Raw genomic sequence first — 19,422 nt, forward strand, 5'->3', positions numbered from 1 at the left:
TTTGCTGACCGTACAGTATCCAGCAGCATCGGTTCAGCCGCCTACATCTGCCACCACATCACAGAGCCCTGATGCAGAACAAACACCACCCAAGAAAGCAAAGAAATCACTTGCCAGCTTTTTGAAAACCTCAGCTGCTGTAAGTGCATCTGCAGCTGCAAGATCAGCTTCCTTATCTCTAAAAGAGGCAAGAGAAGGGGAATTAGAGGGATACTTGTCCACACCGAATGCAGAAAGTGAGTTGAATCCCTTGGAATGGTGGAAAGTCCATGAGGCAAACTTTCCAAGAGTTAGCCAACTTGCTAGAAAGTACTTGTGCATTCCAGCAACAAGTGCTCCCTCGGAAAAAGCCTTCATCACTGGTGGCAATATCGTCATGTGCCAAAGGCAACTCTCAAACCAGACAGACGAGTTTTCCTCTAAAAATGTGTGATTTTGATCAGTCATACTTTACATTCTTAGAGGGAGATATACGTTGTAAGAATGGGAAAGGTTTGTTCTAAAGCTGCTAAGTTTACAAGAGTCAGGATTCAGAAATATTTTTGCCCCTTTGGTTGATTGTTCAGGTTCTGAATCACATTGCACTTAAAACATTTTTACTTAAAGGGGTGGTATAATGCCCCTTTTTACAATATGTAAAATAAGTCTCTGTTGTCCCCAGAGTGTGTATACCGGTATGTGAAGTTTTAGCTCAAAATACCCCACAGATATTTTTTTACAGCATGTTAAAATGAGGGTCAGAAAAAATGCGGTTTCATCGTCGTTTCTAAATCATAATCAACCACCCCTTTAAGAGATTAAAAAAGGTAGTTTACATATTGTATATGACTTTCCTTTATTAAGCTATTTATGGTGTTGTGTTTTACCTTTTGAAGCAAATGTTTATTTTGGGATAAACATTTCATACGTTTTCTCTTGTTTGGTGGATGTGTCAAAAATGTCAGCCCAATCAGCAGCAACATGTATATAAACCACACGGTATTAAAGAGACAGCTCGCACAATGGGTCCAAGTAAAGTCGTTTACAAATGTGTCCGCTGCAGCTCGGTATACGCAACAATTGAAGATATTCGAATACGTTTGCCGTAAGAGTTATTTAGTAAAAATATAGCATATCAACAGTGATCAGCAATAATGATAAGCCTAATACTCATAATAAAAATAATAAGGTCATATAGATCATAAAACAGTCTTGGAGGTAAGAGGTGGATTATCCTTCATCCTGAAATGCGAGGCAAATTTTGGATCACAATAATTAGGAACCACAGTTTCCACAAATCTCTTCACTCGACTGGGATATTCTCTTTTATTCTGGATGGCAAGGGCAGTGACTGTAACATTGAGCGTATTTTGCAGTATTAAACACGTATTTATACCTATTTCATCAGGCTCTGAAAATTCTTCAAAAAGTACACAAAGAATGGCCTTCTCAGCTGCCATAGTTTCAACTCTTGCGTCATCAGAACAGGGTGTTCAACGCACCACCGTTTCCGTTAAAAAACGTTCTGCAACTTTTTGTCGGGGCTGGCCGCAGCCCTGGTGTGAGTGAGTGGAGGTGGGGCTGATTTGCATATTCATAGAACTGCATATACTAAATGAGGCAAGGGTGTAGTAGTTACATTCAAGCTTTTTTAGGGCATGAAGAATTTTTTTTTTGAAAAAACATTTAAAGGGGACATATCATGCCAAATGCACTTTTTTAGCCCTTAAATGCATTTTGTTTTATATTTGGAGTGTTTAGAAGTACAGAAAATATGAAATTATTTTCTTCAGGTGCTTCGTTGATATCTTTATATTCTGTTTTGGTCATATTTTTCAACCTGTTCCGATTTTTCTGTTATCTATGAAGTTTTTTGAACTATTACGTCACAGTATTTGCAGCGGAACTGCCAAATAAGGACATCGACTTCCGGCCCAACACTTCGAGCAATCCGCCATTTTTATTTCTCGTTGCAATTTTGTAGTCCAAGCTAAAGGATGCAGAAGTTACGAGAGGGTAAGTTAAAATGTTCGGTTGTTGGATGTAGTAACCCACACGCTTCATTACACCGTATAATGTAGATAAACTGCCGCGCTTGTGACAAGGGCGCATGTTTAACTGAAAGAACGAGCAGAGAGAGAGACCCGGTGTCGTGCCGAATTTCTACCCCCGCCAAATTATTACCCCCCTAGTATTGGTAGGTTTAGATTAGTTGTGGGGGAGGGGTTAGGATTAGGGGTGGGGTTAGGATTAGGCAATCAGGTACTGACTTCAACGAGGGGGGTAATAATTTGGCAGGGAGTCGAAATTCGGCACAACACCGGTCGCGCGCGCGCTCTCTCTCTCTCTTCAGAGCCAGACGAAAGTGTAAACAAGACATCACTGTCTCCAAACTAGACGCTGTCTTGCTCTCTCTCCCTCGCACATATTAATCAAAATAAATCGACACGGTGGTAAAAGGTCGGAAGACCAAAGTTTAATGTGTAAATACAGTACACACCAGTGCGATACATCCATATGAAGACGTTGTTCTACAGGTTCGTCGTCTTCATTTTCTTCTCGCTCCGGCTCCGCGCGACTCTGGCTCGAACATGTAAGGCTGGCTGGACAAGTCTTCCGTTGTTGACATTTTGTTAATAACGTGTGAATAAAAAGTTTCTGTGCCGCTAGATAATCGTATCTCTGATATCAAACTACAAAAATGGCCGAACGGGGTGGAGTTGAAACTCTGCAACCTGGAGAGGGGGCGGGGAATGAAGTGTCTCAATTGTATTTAAAGAGACCGCACCAAAACGAGTTGCTCTCAGACGCACATCAGAAAAGGGGTAGAAAAGGGTCCTGTGGAGCTATAATAATGAAGAATTCAGACCCAAGTATTGCAGTTCCGCTTTATATAGACTACAAATGTATGATTTATATGTAAAAAGGAACAATTTAAAGGCATGATATGTCTCCTTTAAATATGTCATTTTGGTGATCAAAGATGAGTTTAAAGGTATACAATTATTGACTACAGGGGGACTTTAATATTACATCAGCTATGATAGCAGTAAATTATTAAGTGATTATTCTGTAATGTTTGGCAGGGCTCTGCAGTGCAAGCATTTCACTCTCATGTGCAGCGAAAAAACACTTTGGCGCATCTTACCAATAAATGATGTGCCTCACAAATTATATATTAACAACTTTAATGACATTAAGAAACAATTTCACGTTATTTGATCATTAATTAAAATACATTCAGATAGTTAATGATAGTTTTAAATAAAAAGCGGGGGGCGGGGGGGGGGGGGGGGGACTTTACAAGCACCACTGATAATGCATACAGGTGTACATCAGCAGGTCTGTTTTGTTCATTCATTGCAGATCACATAAAAACATCCACACTGTGGTCAATAACTGCCATTTATAACATTTAGTAACGCCACTGTAAGATCCATATCTGTCCAGATGTACAGACACACATAGTATAACACAGTAAAGAATACAGTGATACAAAATAAGTGTTATTGTATTCATTTGAGATTTTATGAGGCAAATTAAAATAACTTCCACCCCCTCTCGCAGCCCTCATATGAGATAGCAGCAATAGCAAACCATACAATCAGGGCTGGACATTAACACCCGCCAACCTGGCAAATTGCGGGTGGATTTCAGCAGTGACGTGTAACGCAGTCACTCCTACAAGGGGTTGAATTTTATATATAATATATACATTTTTCAATTGTAGTCTTTTAAAAAGGCATCTGAAATAATAAACTAAGTGCAATCAAAAATATTGATTATTTGATACATCGATCCTGAAATATCTAAAATGCTTCCAAAACTAATTTTCCACAGAATAGAGAAATGATACTAGCTGAGCTTTCTCACTCTGTCATCTGTCCGACAGCAAGTTGACACACAAACACGCCTCCCCTCACTCACTTGTTTCATTTGCTCCGGATGAATATTGTTGGTGTTACAGGGCTTGAATTTCGGCGTGGGATTGCATGTATTGCGCATAATTTTACTCATTCCAACATTTTGTGCTCACACTCAAAGAGTGCACACATAAAGTCTCGTCTCAGCATTAATTTATTTTTTATTATTATTTTTTTTTGCTGCTGATTGTGCTTAAACAGTCAAATACACTAAATAATTTCAAAATGCTGGTCTTGGTGAGTATTCACATAAGCACAGTTATGTTTTAAGTGAATGTAAACAGTTGAGAAAGAAAACGCATGTGTAACAGTATAATGCAAGGGTCTTTTGGACGGGAAAGACCCGTCCAAAGCTCCTCAGCTAGATCTATCTGCGAGGGAACATAGGTCAAGAAAATAAGATCTTATAACACCAATTTTATCATCTCTACGCTGCTTATCTATTAAAGGCAGGGTAGGTAGGATTTTTCTAAAAAAAAAAACATTCCAAATTTGTTTAAACTGTCTTTATATACCAATACATAATTAAAATGTAAGTACTCTGAAAAAGAGAATATAAAAATCGAGTGACTGTAGACCTTTTAATCTGCAATAAACACAGCTCATTATTTCCATTCACTCCCACCCCTCCCTTCTGAGCTCCTTCCAAAGCCACGCCCCCAAAACACATGAACGCGCGACGCCAAACGCTCAGGCTCAGCTGGAAGACGCATTTATTACCTGAGACGAGTGGAGAGGACGGAGCGCAGTACATACAGTGACATCATGTCAGAATCACATGTAATGAAATACCTAACTTTATCACTATGAATATAAACAAATAAGATTTCTTTTAGTACTCACTATCAAGCAAGCATATCGATACTGGTAAAGTTTGATTCGGTAACGAGCTATATTTATAAGGCAAAACTAAAAACAGGTTGCATTGATACACGTTTTTCCATTACCATCAGTTACACTGTGATGAAGGTGAATTTCGTGTAAGATTCATAACATATACAGTGTTTTGCATGTAAGAGTTTCCATGATGAAAACATTGTTGACTCTAATGAAGACTAACGTACACTCCGAGTCCGGAGACAAATACCGCATCGTCGGTTCGAGGACAGGTCCGGGGTTGAGGGCGAAGCAGAGAAGGTCGTTCAAGAGTGCGGGCAGGGTCCGAGGAAGTAGTTTTTGCCTTGTTTGCCTTCGCTGACTGCATATGCAGGTGCTTAGCTGAATATTTCCGGGAACGGTGACATGTGATGAGTGCACGCAGGGCAGCGCGCGCAGTGGGGCTCGGGCACGAGACATGAAGGCATCTGATTGGTTCTTTACACTCGGACCGAGTGGCAGTGATTGGTCAGAGTTTTTACTGTCCTGCAGCTGCTACAGAGGTCTGATTGTTTTCATTCCTTTTTCTGAACACATAATGTATTGACTACTCTCAGGATGGAAGGACCATTTCACCCAGTATAAAAAAAAGTGTTTCTGAACAGGATTACCTACCCTAGCTTTAAGTTCCGTATCAATTATAAAATACTGCTACTGACTTACAAGGCCCTAAACGGTTTAGCTCCTGTGTGTTTAACAGATCTTCTATAGCCCAATAATCCATCACGCTCTTTAAGGTCACAAAACTCTGGGCTTCGGGCAGTACCTAGGATTTCTAACTCCACTAAAGGAGGAAGACAGCTTTCGCATTTGGCTCCTAAACTCTGGAATAGCCTTCTTGATAATGTTCGGGGCTCAGACACACTTCCCAGTTTTAATCGAGATTAAAGACACATCTCTAACTAGTAACTAGAGTACGTCAGCTCCAGTTTGGATCCAGCCTCTTATGAAGACTTCAGATGCCCAACATTTTTAAAAAGAAATCTATTATGTTCTATTTTTGGCAAATGTAAAGGCCCTTTCATACCAAAAGAGAAATGACTACAACCTTTGAAACAGTTTTACATTGCCATGAAAGCGCAGTTGTCCAAGAAGGGTCATCGAGGGACCTTTGCTGCTTATGTGGACTGGGTGCTGGTATCTTGTGGATCTCTGCTCACCATCGGAACCGAGGATGATGCAAGGATAAAGGATAGCCCCACTCCCAACCCAGTGCCCAGCCAGAGGCCATCCCGCTGTGATGAGCGACAGCACGAGCCCGCCGCAGACCAAAAGTCTGCCTCCGCCGTGATACCCGCGCCAAGTGGAGCAATCGAGCAGGACATGCCTGAGTTAGCCAAGTCTGACTAGGTGCAAGAGCTGGCTGGCCCATCCATCGTTGTGGGTCCCTCTTGGAGTACAAGGGTATGGAAGTGAGCTCCGACCATGTTCCCACCACTGAGAGTGAGAGTTTCTGGTTTTAATAGACTCTTGTTTTGTTTTTGGAGAGTTGGATCCCCTGCCTCCTTTAATCCAGCCCAAATTTGAATCTTCATCATCAGACCCGCTGGCCCCACCCAACCTCCATCTCTCACCTACTCTCTAAACTACAACCTTGGCCTTAATATGTGTATTGTCAATCCCTGTGTTTCTCGTCAATCTCCTCTCCAAGCCTCAGCCACTCCTGCCACCCAGTCATCACTGTCTCCCATTAGCCCCTTAGTACCACCCCAGCCTCCTCTCAGTGGTGTGGCCATACCTCGTGCCTGCTGTGAGCCACCTCCTCCTGGTTGTGGGGAGTCCGTGGCTCCGCCTTCAGCCTCAGAACGCTCCAATCCACCTCGACCCATTGCCCTGGCTCCTGGACCTGCACTCCTTTCTCCAGCAAGGAGCATCAGGCATTCGGGCTCCCTCAGACTGTTGGCTCCACCTGTGTCGGACATTGCACCACTCTCGCCACGAATCTGCAGGCCGTCCGCTGCTCTCCGGCTCCACCCCTAAGGCTCAGTCATCCCCATGGTGCTGTCTGGATGCCTACTTCAATGGCTCCTCCCTTCAGCGCCACCGCCATGGATCACAGTTCTGGCTGTGGCCTGGGTCATCACCTGCCTGTCCCTGTTCAAGGCCATTCCCTGGATCACACCACCCTGGACTTTCCGTTCAATCCCTCTCCTGGACTTTAGTCCTCCACCAGAGCCTCTTCCATTCATCTGCCGGCGCGAGGTCCCGCCTGTCTGGGAGGGGGTGTAATTTCACAGTTTCACTCAGTTTGGACTTTGTTAATTTTGCACCGTTTCTCCCTGCCTAGTTTGTTGTCATGGTCACTCATTTGGTTCGTCATTCAGTTCAGGTGTGTCGTGTGTGTGATTTAATTATCCTTGTTTGCCTGTGTATTTAAGTTATCTTGTTTCTGTTCATTGTTGTCAGGTCTCATCTATGTTTGGATGTGTGATATGCTCTCTTTATGTGGATTTATTAAAGACCGCCTTATTCCTTCATCTTCATATTCATGTGTGTTCTGGCAACACAATCTGTAACAGCCTCAGGCTGAAGGAAATGCAAATTCATGTCTGTACAGCTCTCAAACCTTTCAGCTGTGCTGACATTCTGGATTACAGAAGAATAGGACGCAGGAAAAGAAAGAAGTAAGTTTATTGCTGAAGTAAACACTTTTAATTCAGCAACAAAAACAAAAACAAAAATTAAACAAATGTGATGTTTATCTAAAGTTATTTAAGATTTTTGGTATGGTTGAATTTGATCATCAAGAGTTAGCAGCTGTTATGATTTGGTGGTGGTGGTGGTAGTAAGACAGCATTCAGTTTAATGATAAATGTAATCTAAAGTCATAGTCCATACCAGGCAGAGGGTCAAGCGCATGTAATCAGTCCAAACACACATACAATTCACAGAGGGCTAACAGAAACGAGGAATCCAAAACTCAAGCAGAGATAAACATAAGGAACATAGGACCTGCTCGAAATGCTGACAGCAAGTGCAAACCAAAACAAACAAGACTTCATAATGAATGCAGGGCAAAAGGCATTTAAATAGACAGGGTAATTAACTAATAAAACAAGACACAGCTGAAACAGGTTAACTAATAATGGGCAGAGGGTACTAAGAAATGAAGTCCGGGAATAAAAGAGTCTATGGAAACAGTGAGGGACGAGGCTGCCATCTGCTGGTACTTAAGGTTACCGCAACTGACAAATGTGACGGCAGCAAAGATATTGGTTAATAAAGTGAGATTAAATACATAAAGTATACTTTTGTAATTTTTAACATATTTAATCATTGCAGCGCACATAACACCTCTCCACCTTTACTCCCAAATTCTCTCAACATGGGGACAGGAGAGGTGTCAGTCGATAAATTATTATTTGAAAAGTAACTCACATATTTTGATGTAAATTTAATAGTAATGCAATACTATTTACTTGAATAAATGTATCTGATTACGTAACTCACGTTACTTTTAACGCATTACTCCCAACACTGCTCGTAACTAATGTTTGCTGGCTTCAGAAACATAAGCAGAGGGAAATATTCTAAACAAGAAAAGCCTAGTGAAAAGACATAAGAGTAAGAGACATAAGTGTTAATAAGAGTAATTGACAGGCCAGTTTAAGAGCAATTGTTTTTTTCTTCAGTTGTGAGTAGTGTGTTAATATTTGGACTAAATTTACTTTGTAGTAGCAGGAAGCTGGAGTACCTCAATGATCCTCACAGCATTGATTATGCGGGGGTCTGTCTCCTGGTTCAGGTGTTTCTGAAGTGTTATCCAGGCAGTGTTCCTCAGACTCTCTGAAAGCGTGATCCTCCGGCTGATGTGTGCCAAACCCTGAACCACACTGTACCGCAGCCTCCATTTGTCTTCATGCGCTACAGACACAGATACCTGCTTTACTTGTCTTTATAATAGACATTATGACTAGTAGCCCCAAAAAGTATTTGAAAAGGCGTTTTTTTTTGCTTACTTTATACTTTTAGTGGATGTATGTTATGAAAGTCAGTTCTCCTCAAGTAACCACAGGTGTAATAAAGAAACGTAATTGTATGTGACAATACTTTTTGGAAGCCACTGTATATAAACTTTATCCCATAGACTTGTATTATGTAATTACCCACTAGTACTACCTCTAGTTCTGAGTATGATTCTAGTTTAATGCAGACATTGGCTGTGTCCGAAAGCTTAGGCAGCTGACTTGTTGCCTCGCTGCCTTGTCAGGCAATGACTTTGCAGCGTTTATAATAATAATAATAATAATTCGTTACATTTATATAGCGCTTTTTCTGAGACCGCTTTACATAGATGGGGGAATCTCCTCAACCACCACCAATGTGCAGCATCCACTTGGATGATGCGACGGCAGCCATATTGCGCCAGAACGCCCACCACACACCAGCTTACTGGTGGAGAGGAGACAGTGATGAAGCCAATCAGTATATGGGGATGATTAGGAGGCCATGATGGACAGAGGCCAAGGGGCAAATTTGGCCAGGATGCCGGGGTTACACCCCTACTCTTTTTCGAAGGACATCCTGGGATTTTTAATGACCACAGAGAGTCAGGACCTCGGTTTAACGTCTCATCCGAAGGACGGTGCTCTTTTTGGCAGTAGTGTCCCCGTCACTACACTGGGGCATTAGGACCCACACAGACCACAGGGTGAGCACCCCCTGCTGGACTCACTAACACCTCTTCCAGCAGCAACCTGGTTTTCTCAGGAGGTCTCCCATCCAGGTACTAACCAGGCTCAGCCCTGCTTAGCTTCAGTGGGCAACCAGTCTTGGGCTACAGGGTGATATGGCTGCTGGCCTTTATGCATGAAGATACCTCAACAAACTGATTTCAAACTTCTGAGGCGTAACGGTTTACTGATCTACGGTTTAGTGAACAAAATAGAGAGAGCTTTGGTTATAACTAAGCAAATATTTCATTACTACAATAGTAATTTACAATAGCAAAGAAATGCCATAAAAAGGGGAAAACGTTGGTCAAAAATGTACATTTACACACAAACTGACCACCAGCCACTAGATGAAGATATCTCAGGAGACAGGAAGTGAAGCTAACATTGGGTTTGGATGTGCCTTGATGCCTTCCAACCTTGGAATGCATCCTCCAAAGGCAGCATTTTAAATCTTTCGGACACAGCCTTTATGCATATTTCTGTTTAAAGAACTTACATTGTTTTAACAAAGTTAAAAGTCCTCCAGAACAGCTGCACGGAGAAGAGTTTGACAGCCCAAAGAGGGCTGTTTTCTTAATTTCAGCACAGCAGCTGTTCAGGCAAATGTCAATCAAAATGGAGCAGTATATGTGCTCCAACTGCCATGGCCAGGATGCTTTCTGTGATGCCATTTCCTGCATAAACAAAATACAGACAAATAAATAAATGAAAAAACTTTCACAAAATGAGTATTAATTAATCAAATGATTAAAGATGTATTCAGAACCTTTTCTTTATACTGCGAGTATGACACACAGATTTATTTAAAGGAATATCTCACACAAAAAAAGAACATTTCGTTTCTGTTCTGTCCAGATTCTGTCAGAACATCTTATTTGTCACCAGCATCAATGATGCTGATTTTTTTGTCTAATCTAATTATTTATTCAAAAATACATTAAAATGCAAATCCATAAATACATCTATAAGTGTATCATCAGCTTCTGGTTGTGAAACTGCCGAGATTTAAATTCCTAAAGAAATGGGATAAACTTTCACAGGTAAGAATGTGTTGCTTCGTGTTTTTATTATTTATTAACTCAATATTACAGTTTGTTTTTATTACAGATAACTTTTTAATGTCTTGTTAACTGACACCTTCGTCTTGTTGTATTGTGTTAGTTCAGCAAAATCATCTGCTGAAGTCTATTGCAGATATAGATATTCATACATGCGTCTAACTACGGTTGCAGATGCACAGCCAACAAGCTCTCAAGTGTTGATGTATAGCAGCCCATAGAAACAGCCGATCTATGCATTTTTATCTTTGTTGGACACTCTTTGTCAGTGACCCACCATCTTGATGTTCTAAACCCATATTACTTTCTGATTCTCACTATTTTTTAAAAACTATTCCTTTAAGTTCATAAGTACTTTCTTAAGCACCTGAGTGCTTTCTTGTGTTTGGACCATGTGAAGGCTCATAAGGGTCTGAAGGCACAGCATGCTAGATTTGGCAGCCTCTCCCAGAATCATCAGTCCTAACCCACAGTCGACCCTGAGAACGGTGGAGGTAAAAAAGACTGATGTTACTCTGGGATTTTAACCTACAGTTCCACCTATAAGCTGCTTATATCACATAAAAACCTGTGGAAAGTATCTCACAAACACACTTCACGCACCAGTTGTCTTGTTGAAGTTTATCTCTCAGCAACATAAGCTGTTTGATCACTTGAGAGAGCTGAGTGCCATTGTTTTGCACACAGTGATAGCTGAAAAGGCACTGCCTCAGGACCTGGTTAACACCATGCTCCTGTGCTTCCACAGAGACCTGTCAATCAAATAGAGTTTTCAATACAGTGAATCGTTCAGTTCAGAACTTCTTTTCTGATATAATTGACCTAGCCTTCAAACCTGCACTGAAGTGTCCTCGGTAAGTTTGAGGCCACATAAAACCTCCCCGACGCACATCATGAAGTGAACAGAAAATAACATGTTCGGGAACTCTTGGTAGCGTGTTTCACACTTCAACAGCCCTGTCAACAGATAAAGACAGCTGCAAACTTTATATGCATTCCACTGATTCTTGCGACATTGGACAAAACATGTCCCACAATTTCACCTGCCATTTGCAACATTTAAATTTTGGAGTCACATGTCCTCACTCTATAACCCAATGCATCACTTGGTCACACTTTAGTTTAGGGTCCAGCTCTCACTCTTGACTTACTATTAACTGTGTCTTTTGCATTGAAAAAACTCCTAATTACAGCTTATTAATAGTTAGTAAGGTAGTTAAATTTAGGTATTGAGTGGGATTAAGGGATGTAGAATATGGTCATGCAGAATAAGGCATTAATTTGTGCTTTATAAGTACTAATAAACAGCTAATATACTAGTAAGATGCATGCTAATAAGCAACTAGTTAATATAGTGAGAACTGGATCGTAAACTAAAGTGTTACCCATCATTTTAATAAAATATAAATATATCATAATAACATAATTATGGAAGCCCATTTCTGCCACCAAAAAAAAAAAAGAAAAAAAAAAAAGCATTGTTAACACTGATCTATATAATGTCATTCTATAGATCAGTGGTTGTTAAACATAATTATGACAGTCAAAATGATGAAATACTAAGTATGAATTAGATAAAATGACAACTGAAAAGTTTTTTTTTTTATATCATAATTTCAACATTTTATCTCATAATTTCATAATTTTTGTCAATTTCTGACTGACTAAGTCATAAATTTGAGTTTTTATTTAAATGTTTTATCTCATAATGTCTTAGTATCTCATTTGAACTTTTATGTCATTATTATGATTTACCAAAGCATGATTCTTTTCCCTTATGTCGTGGAAATGGGCTTCCATAGTATACATACACTCACCTAAAGGATTATTAGGAACACCTGTTCAATTTCTCATTAATGCAATTATCTAATCAACCAATCACATGGCAGTTGCTTCAATGCATTTAGGGGTGTGGTCCTGGTCAAGACAATCTCCTGAACTCCAAACTGAATGTCAGAATGGGAAAGAACGGTGATTTAAGCAATTTTGAGCGTGGCATGGTTGTTGGTGCCAGACGGGCCGGTCTGAGTATTTCACAATCTGCTCAGTTACTGGGATTTTCACGCACAACCATTTTTAGGGTTTACAAAGAATGGTGTGAAAAGGGAAAAACATCCAGTATGCGGCAGTCCTGTGGGCGAAAATGCCTTGTTGATGCTAGAGGTCAGAGGAGAATGGGCCGACTGATTCAAGCTGATAGAAGAGCAACTTTGACTGAAATAACCACTCGTTACAACCGAGGTATGCAGCAAAGCATTTGTGAAGCCACAACACACACAACCTTGAGGCGGATGGGCTGCAACAGCAGAAGACCCCACCGGGTACCACTCATCTCCACTACAAATAGGAAAAAGAGGCTACAATTTGCACGAGCTCACCAAAATTGGACAGTTGAAGACTGGAAAAATGTTGCCTGGTCTGATGAGTCTCGATTTCTGTTGAGACATTCAGATGATAGAGTCAGAATTTGGCGTAAACAGAATGAGAACATGGATCCATCATGCTTTGTTACCACTGTGCTGGTGGTGGTGTAATGGTGTGGGGGATGTTTTCTTGGCACACTTTAGGCCCCTTAGTGCCAATTGAGCATCGTTTAAATGCCACGGCATGAGCATTGTTTCTGACCATGTCCATCCCTTTATGACCACCATGTACCCATCCTCTGATGGCTACTTCCAGCAGGATAATGCACCATGTCACAAAGCTCGAATCATTTCAAATTGGTTTCTTGAACATGACAATGAGTTCACTGTACTAAAATGGCCCCCACAGTCACCAGATCTCAACCCAATAGAGCATCTTTGGGATGTGGTGGAACGGGAGCTTCGTGCCCTGGATGTGCATCCCACAAATCTCCATCAACTGCAAGATGCTATCCTATCAATATGGGCCAACATTTCTAGAGAATGCTTTCAGCACCTTGTTGAATCAATGCAACGTAGAATTAAGGCAGTTCTGAAGGCGAAAGGGGGTCAAACACAGTATTAGTATGGTGTTCCTAATAATCCTTTAGGTGAGTGTATTATATAATACTATGTTATGTTAAAGGATGCTAAGCGATTTCTGAAAAAAACGCTGTTGAAAGTGGATCCGACCATTCAACAGTAGGGGGCGTTTACACTCATGATGGAGGAAGAGAGAGATTGAGCAAGAGGGAGATTTGAAGAAAGACTGTAGAAAAGGATGGCGTTAATATAAGAAAAGCTTTCCAGTGCTGGAGCACCCTAAAGCAGACCCTGAAAACAGATGCCGAGGTTGCGTTGTTTCTGCTTGAGTGTTAGGCTATTATTTGTGTGGAGCTGGCAAATGACACCGAACTCTTGCTTGTATATAGTCTTGTGCACTGGATGTTCATTTTTTGTTCTTCCTTGTCATTTGTTCGTCATGTTCGCTTTATTTTTTTGCGAAGCATTATTTTGCTTTGCTTCAGCTATGATCAAGAGACTTTTTGATTCATGATTCATTTTATGATTTTGTCACAACCCTCAAAAATATGTAATTTAACATTTTATTGTTTTGCACTAATGATTAAGTTGAGACAAGCTCAAACCTTTTAAGCTGTGAAGATAGATGCTGCTTAGCTGATGTCCATTTAAATTACCAGTCAGTTGAAAGATGAACAGCCTCAGAGAGACCAAATAACCAAGCTGCAAAAAAACAAAAAAAAAAAACTGTCAGCAGAACTATATATAAAAAGAGACATATATAAATAAAGACTTATATATGGGTAATTCTGTAACTACTATAATAAAGGACCCATGTTTAATGATATTTATATGTGTAGCATATACCTGCAGCATCCTCGTCTTATAAGAACTTGGAGGGTCCGACAGAGTTGTGTCAGAGCACAGGAAATACTGGATTGACTCTGTCAGGTGGAACAGCACAGGGATCTGACCTGCATGGATGGGTGCATGGTCCAATGACACGACCAGGACATCCAGTGAATCTGAAAAAAAAAACCCATAAAACCATGGGCATCACCTTTCAAAAATTTTTTTTTTCTCTAACAAAATGAACCAAATTATCATGGTAATGTTATGTTTTTGGAAATGTATGTACCATAGTAATCATAGTAACCATGGTATGAGAATATTGCAATTATTCAGTCTTGAAAGGTAGGGTAGGTAATTTTCAGAGCGGCTAGCAATAGCCAGCTAGCTTTGAAAGCATGAGATCAAACCCTCCCTTCAGAGCAAAGCCACGCCTCCTCCAAAACACGTGAAGGTGTACAGCAAGGAGCAAACAAAAGTGTCATTGCATTGGACTGAACTTTTTATGGTCCAACACCTTCTACACACAATATATATACACATATAAATAAATTAAGACCACTTAACTTAGTGATTGCTATCAGGATGTGAAGAGACTTTCAACCAGAATAAAAAATAATAATTCTGGAACAAATCGCCTACCCTGCCTCTAAAAGTGTAATTTGTCAAGGTGTCAAGTAGCATTAACATCTAATACTATATCGCTCTGAGTAGTGGAGTCAAAAGATGGTTCTCTTTCATCATCTCGTGTTCAAAATCCACCTATGGGAAGGGCATCCGTACCTGACCTCTGCAGAAGCATCCAATTGCACCAAGTCTGGCTAGACAGACAGAAGCGTGCAGCCAATGCCAGGTAAGGCCCCACCCCCTTACCTGAGGGCATATAATGCCTGCAAGCGCTGCTATTCTCCAGTTGACATTCGCTTCTCGCGATCTCTGCACTTACACAGTTCGGTTGGATTTACACTGCACATTTGCGTGTCTTTAGGAGGACATATCGCCTGATCAGCCTCCGCCAGGCGTGACAGTAATTTATTCAGCCTGATTAGCTGTGTTCTGCCTCCGGAGCTGCCCGCGCTCTTGCTTTTCTCACCTGCTCCCCCTTCCACGGCTGCCCGCCACGGATTTTTCTGAGTTTTTCACCAGTATGTCCCTGTCTAAATCTGCCGCTTCTCCGGGGAACAGCCTATCATGGGCCTGCCCGGCCACGTGCGGTGCGCTGATCGCCGCTAAGGACCTTCACTCTTTCTGCGTGGTCTGCTTGGGCCTCAAACACGCTCAAAAAGCCTTGGAGAACCCGGAGAATTGCAGTCAGTGCCTTGTGCTGCCCAAGGAGCTTTTGCAACTAAAGCGGAAATATCTTCCCTTCTAAACAAGGGAGCGATTCAGGTGGTGCCCCCAAATCTGATGAATCAGGGATTTTATTCTCGTTATTTCCTGGTCCCAAAGAAGGACGGTTCTCTCCGCCCAATCTTGGACCTCCGTGTGTTGAACAAATATTAGAGGAAATACAATTTCAGAATGTTAACTCATGGCTTGCTCGACCGCGCCATAAAACGGAACAACTGGTTCACATCGGTTGATCTGAAAGATGCTTTCTTCCACATAAGCTTTTATCTGCCACACAGGAAGTTTCTTCGTTTCGCCTACCAAGGCACATGTTACGAATTCACAGTTCTGCCATTTGGGCTCTCGTTAAGCCCTCTGAGTTTCTGTCAGTGTGCAGAGGCGGGCTTAGCCCCCATGAGAATGTCAGGTCTGAGGATTTTGACATACATAGACGATTGGCTCATTAAAGCCGAATCGAAGGAGAAAAGTGTTGCAGGACACCCGCCATGTGCTCGCACATATCACATCTCTCGGGTTCAGGGTGAATGTGAACAAGAGCAATTTTACACCCAGTCAAAATGTGATTTTCCTGGGCTTGGAGTTGAACTCAGTCTCCATGCGAGCGTGTCTCTCTCAAGAGCGCGTTCTCTCTCTAATGAACTGTCTGTCGCAGTTCAGAGAGGGGGCGAAAGTACAATATCGCACATGCCTCAGACTGCAGGGTCTTATGGCTTCATCTATCCAGGTTTTGCCGCTGGGACTCCTGAGAATGAGAGCATTCATGAAATGGGTTTTGTCACTACATTTCAGCCCGATACGCGATCTTTGCCGCTCTGTAACAGTAACGCGCGCCTGTTCGGCAGCTTTGCGCCACTGGAAGAGCACAGGGAACCCCTCTGGGGACGGTTATGATGTGGAAAGTTGTGATGACAGATGCGTCCTTAACAGGCTGGGGTGCCACCCAGGAGGGCAGAACGGTGAACGGTTTGTGGCCGAGCAGATTACGCTCAGCGCACATAAATTATTTAGAGCTTATGACCATATGGAAAGCTCTGAATCATTTTCTACCTCGCCTGCAAGGACATCATGTGCTCGTACGCTGCAACAATACCACGGCAGTGGCTTACATCAACCGTCAGGGCGGCGTGCGCTCGTTGAAACTTCATGCTCTAGCTCACAAGCTTTTGGTGTGGAGCAGACGGGTTTTCCTGTTATGCGCGGCTCATGTTCCAGGCATTCTGAACAGAGTCGCAGACCTTCTATCGAGGGGAAACCCAATTTACGGAGATTGGCGCCTTCACCCTCAGATAGTGGACATGTTATGGATGAGATTCAGACAGGCAACCGTAGATCTATTCGCCTCACGCGAAAACTACCATTGTCCTATGTTCTTCTTGCAAAAGGGCGAGGACACGCCCCTCGGGGTAGATGCACTGGCCCACCCATGGCCCAAAGTGCTGCTGTATGCTATTCCTCCCCTGTGCCTGATAATTCCCACCAGGGTGAGAGAGCAGGGTCTGTCTCTCATTCTGATAGCACCCAGGTGGCCCAAAGCACCACGGCTGGCGGATAATCCCTCTGTTATATGCCGAGCCGTGGCGCCTCCCCCTCCGTACAGACCTATTGTTCCAAGCGAACGGGGAGATTTATCACCCACACCCGGACAGGGTGGCTCTCTGGGCCTGGCCCGTGAGAGGACGAACCTAAGCGCACTGGGGCTTTCGCCGCGTGTGATTGCTACTATATAGAATGCCAGGGCCGTTTGTACACGGTCCTTATATGGTTGTAAGTGGCAAGTGTTTGAACGGTGGTGCGATTGGCTCACATCATATCAGTGCTCAGTTCTTCTTAGCCTTCTTAGCCCCTCCCTACAACCCCGTTGGAAGTAAAAGAATAGGGGGTGAATGGGCCGGCAGGCCATGCACATTCCTGTCACCAAGCATGCATTTACATTCCTTCCTGGGTGTAAATATACACGTGTTGCTGGGGTTATTATTGTGTGTGTGTATGTGCCACATACATGTTTCATGTCCTGCATGTGCACAGCAGTTATGTGTGTGCGTCAGGATTGCAGGTTCATGATTATGGGACGTGTCAGCCACCGCCTCCCTGGGGCGACCGTCCTTCTCTGGCTTACAGAACCTCACTGTGAGTGTATTGGGAAATCGGGGAGCTGTCCATGTCTCTCTCATAGGTGGATCTCGAACATGAGATGATGAAAGAGAACAACAGGTTACTATCGTAACCCCGGTTCTCTGAAACATTGAGTGGAGAGATCCACCAGCTTTGCCCCACTTGCCGCACGAGAAGCGAATATACTTACTGGAGAAAAGCAGCGCTTGCAGGCGTTATATGCCCTCAGGTAAGGGGGTGGGGCCTTACCTGGCATTGGCTGTGCGCTTCTGTCTGTCTAGCCAGACTTGGTGCAATTGGATGCTTCTGCAGATGTCAGGTACGGATGCCCTTCCCATTATAGGTGGATCTCTCCACTAGATGTTTCAGAGAATAGTACGCTATTGTTCTCACTATGAATTCTGTAACATTGTACCATGATTTTTTTGTAAAACAAAAAACAAAAAACTGTTTGTCGTTGCAAGTCATTGACACACCATTTCTAACTTTTCCATTGCACAAGCTCAGCAGAAGAAGCTGTGTCCAGGCCCCGGGGAGATCAACATGTTTGCCTTCACCAACAGACATAAATCCAGCACGACGCTGAGGACAAAAAAATCGAGTGTTTTCGTCAATAGAGGTTTGTCTCCACCTTGTGGCTGGAGAGAGTAATGCTCCAATTTCATTACAACTAGTCAGGCGCCCTTTTCGAGGGTTCTGTGACCAGTTGCACAAACTTAGCCACTATGTTAAGACTCTCTCTTAAGAACTAATTCGGCACACTTGCAATTAGTCAAAAGGTAATCAGTCTTCATTTTTTTTTTTTTTTTTAGACCGATCTACCTTTTTATGTAACTGACTTTAAAAAGTTAGGCACAGACTTGAAGATAACAAGCAGATGACTTAATTTTAAGACTAGTCTAAGCAGTTTATGCATTGAATTGATTTAGACCAAATTAGGGCATTTAAACCATAAAGAAAACGTGTAATACCTTGCATCGAATAAGAAACACATCTGCGAGATTTTCATACTTTTCCTGCTCCTTGGAGCCTTGTGCATGATTGTATTTTTCAATGAAGCCTTGTGTTGTTTCAAAGGGATTTCTATAATAGGAAAATGTCATAGTCAATCTCAGTTTAATAATAATAATAATAATAGTTCATTTTGACGTCAGCACTGCAGCAAACAATAAATCATTTGCGATTAATTTGTTTAAATACCTTCTGACACTGGAGGTTCTTGCAGTATCAGTTTCTTCGGCTCTTTTTCTGAAACGTTTTTTTAAATCCTTTTGTTGAGACTGAGAAACTATTCCTAAAAAATGTTTGACAGGAATTTTGAGTATAGGCATACTGATGCGTTCAGGTTCAGCAAAGTCTCGCACAACGCAAAAAGTCCACACACACTGCATGTGGCAGTGACGTACCTCTTCATGGTTGAAGTGTTGTCTTGGCTACCTTGTTAACAACAACATTTTGCGTATCATATTTTGAAGGAGCCAAATTCTAAGCCTATTTTGTCACCTAATAAAAATGCTTTGGTAAATCATATGACATAAAAGTCATAATTATTAGACAAAAAAGTCAACATCTTTACATACTAAGTCATATTTATGAAATATGACATTTTGACATATAAGTAGTAACGTTAATCATTTATTTCGGAATTATTCATTACATTTATCAGAATTATTAA

General features: G+C 42.0%; 1 protein-coding gene across 1 annotated transcript in view; it reads right to left on the minus strand.

Annotated features, from left to right (window-relative positions):
* Positions 1–19,078, minus strand: part of tmem232 (transmembrane protein 232) — a gene marked incomplete at its 5' end in the record, with an annotated part of 29,012 nt that extends 9,934 nt beyond the window's left edge. The window contains 10 exons of the mRNA XM_084415192.1: positions 8,473–8,642; positions 9,951–10,113; positions 10,880–10,991; positions 11,116–11,264; positions 11,348–11,469; positions 14,063–14,159; positions 14,304–14,461; positions 18,224–18,329; positions 18,719–18,830; positions 18,948–19,078. Coding sequence (XP_084271318.1) covers positions 8,473–8,642; positions 9,951–10,113; positions 10,880–10,991; positions 11,116–11,264; positions 11,348–11,469; positions 14,063–14,159; positions 14,304–14,461; positions 18,224–18,329; positions 18,719–18,830; positions 18,948–19,078 — 1,320 coding nt within the window. The remainder of the gene's footprint in view (positions 1–8,472; positions 8,643–9,950; positions 10,114–10,879; positions 10,992–11,115; positions 11,265–11,347; positions 11,470–14,062; positions 14,160–14,303; positions 14,462–18,223; positions 18,330–18,718; positions 18,831–18,947) is intronic.
* Positions 19,079–19,422: the final 344 nt, after the last annotated feature.

Source organism: Rutilus rutilus (assembly GCF_951802725.1).
Source record: "Rutilus rutilus genome assembly, chromosome: 7".
In the NCBI taxonomy this organism is placed as follows: domain Eukaryota; kingdom Metazoa; phylum Chordata; class Actinopteri; order Cypriniformes; family Leuciscidae; genus Rutilus; species Rutilus rutilus.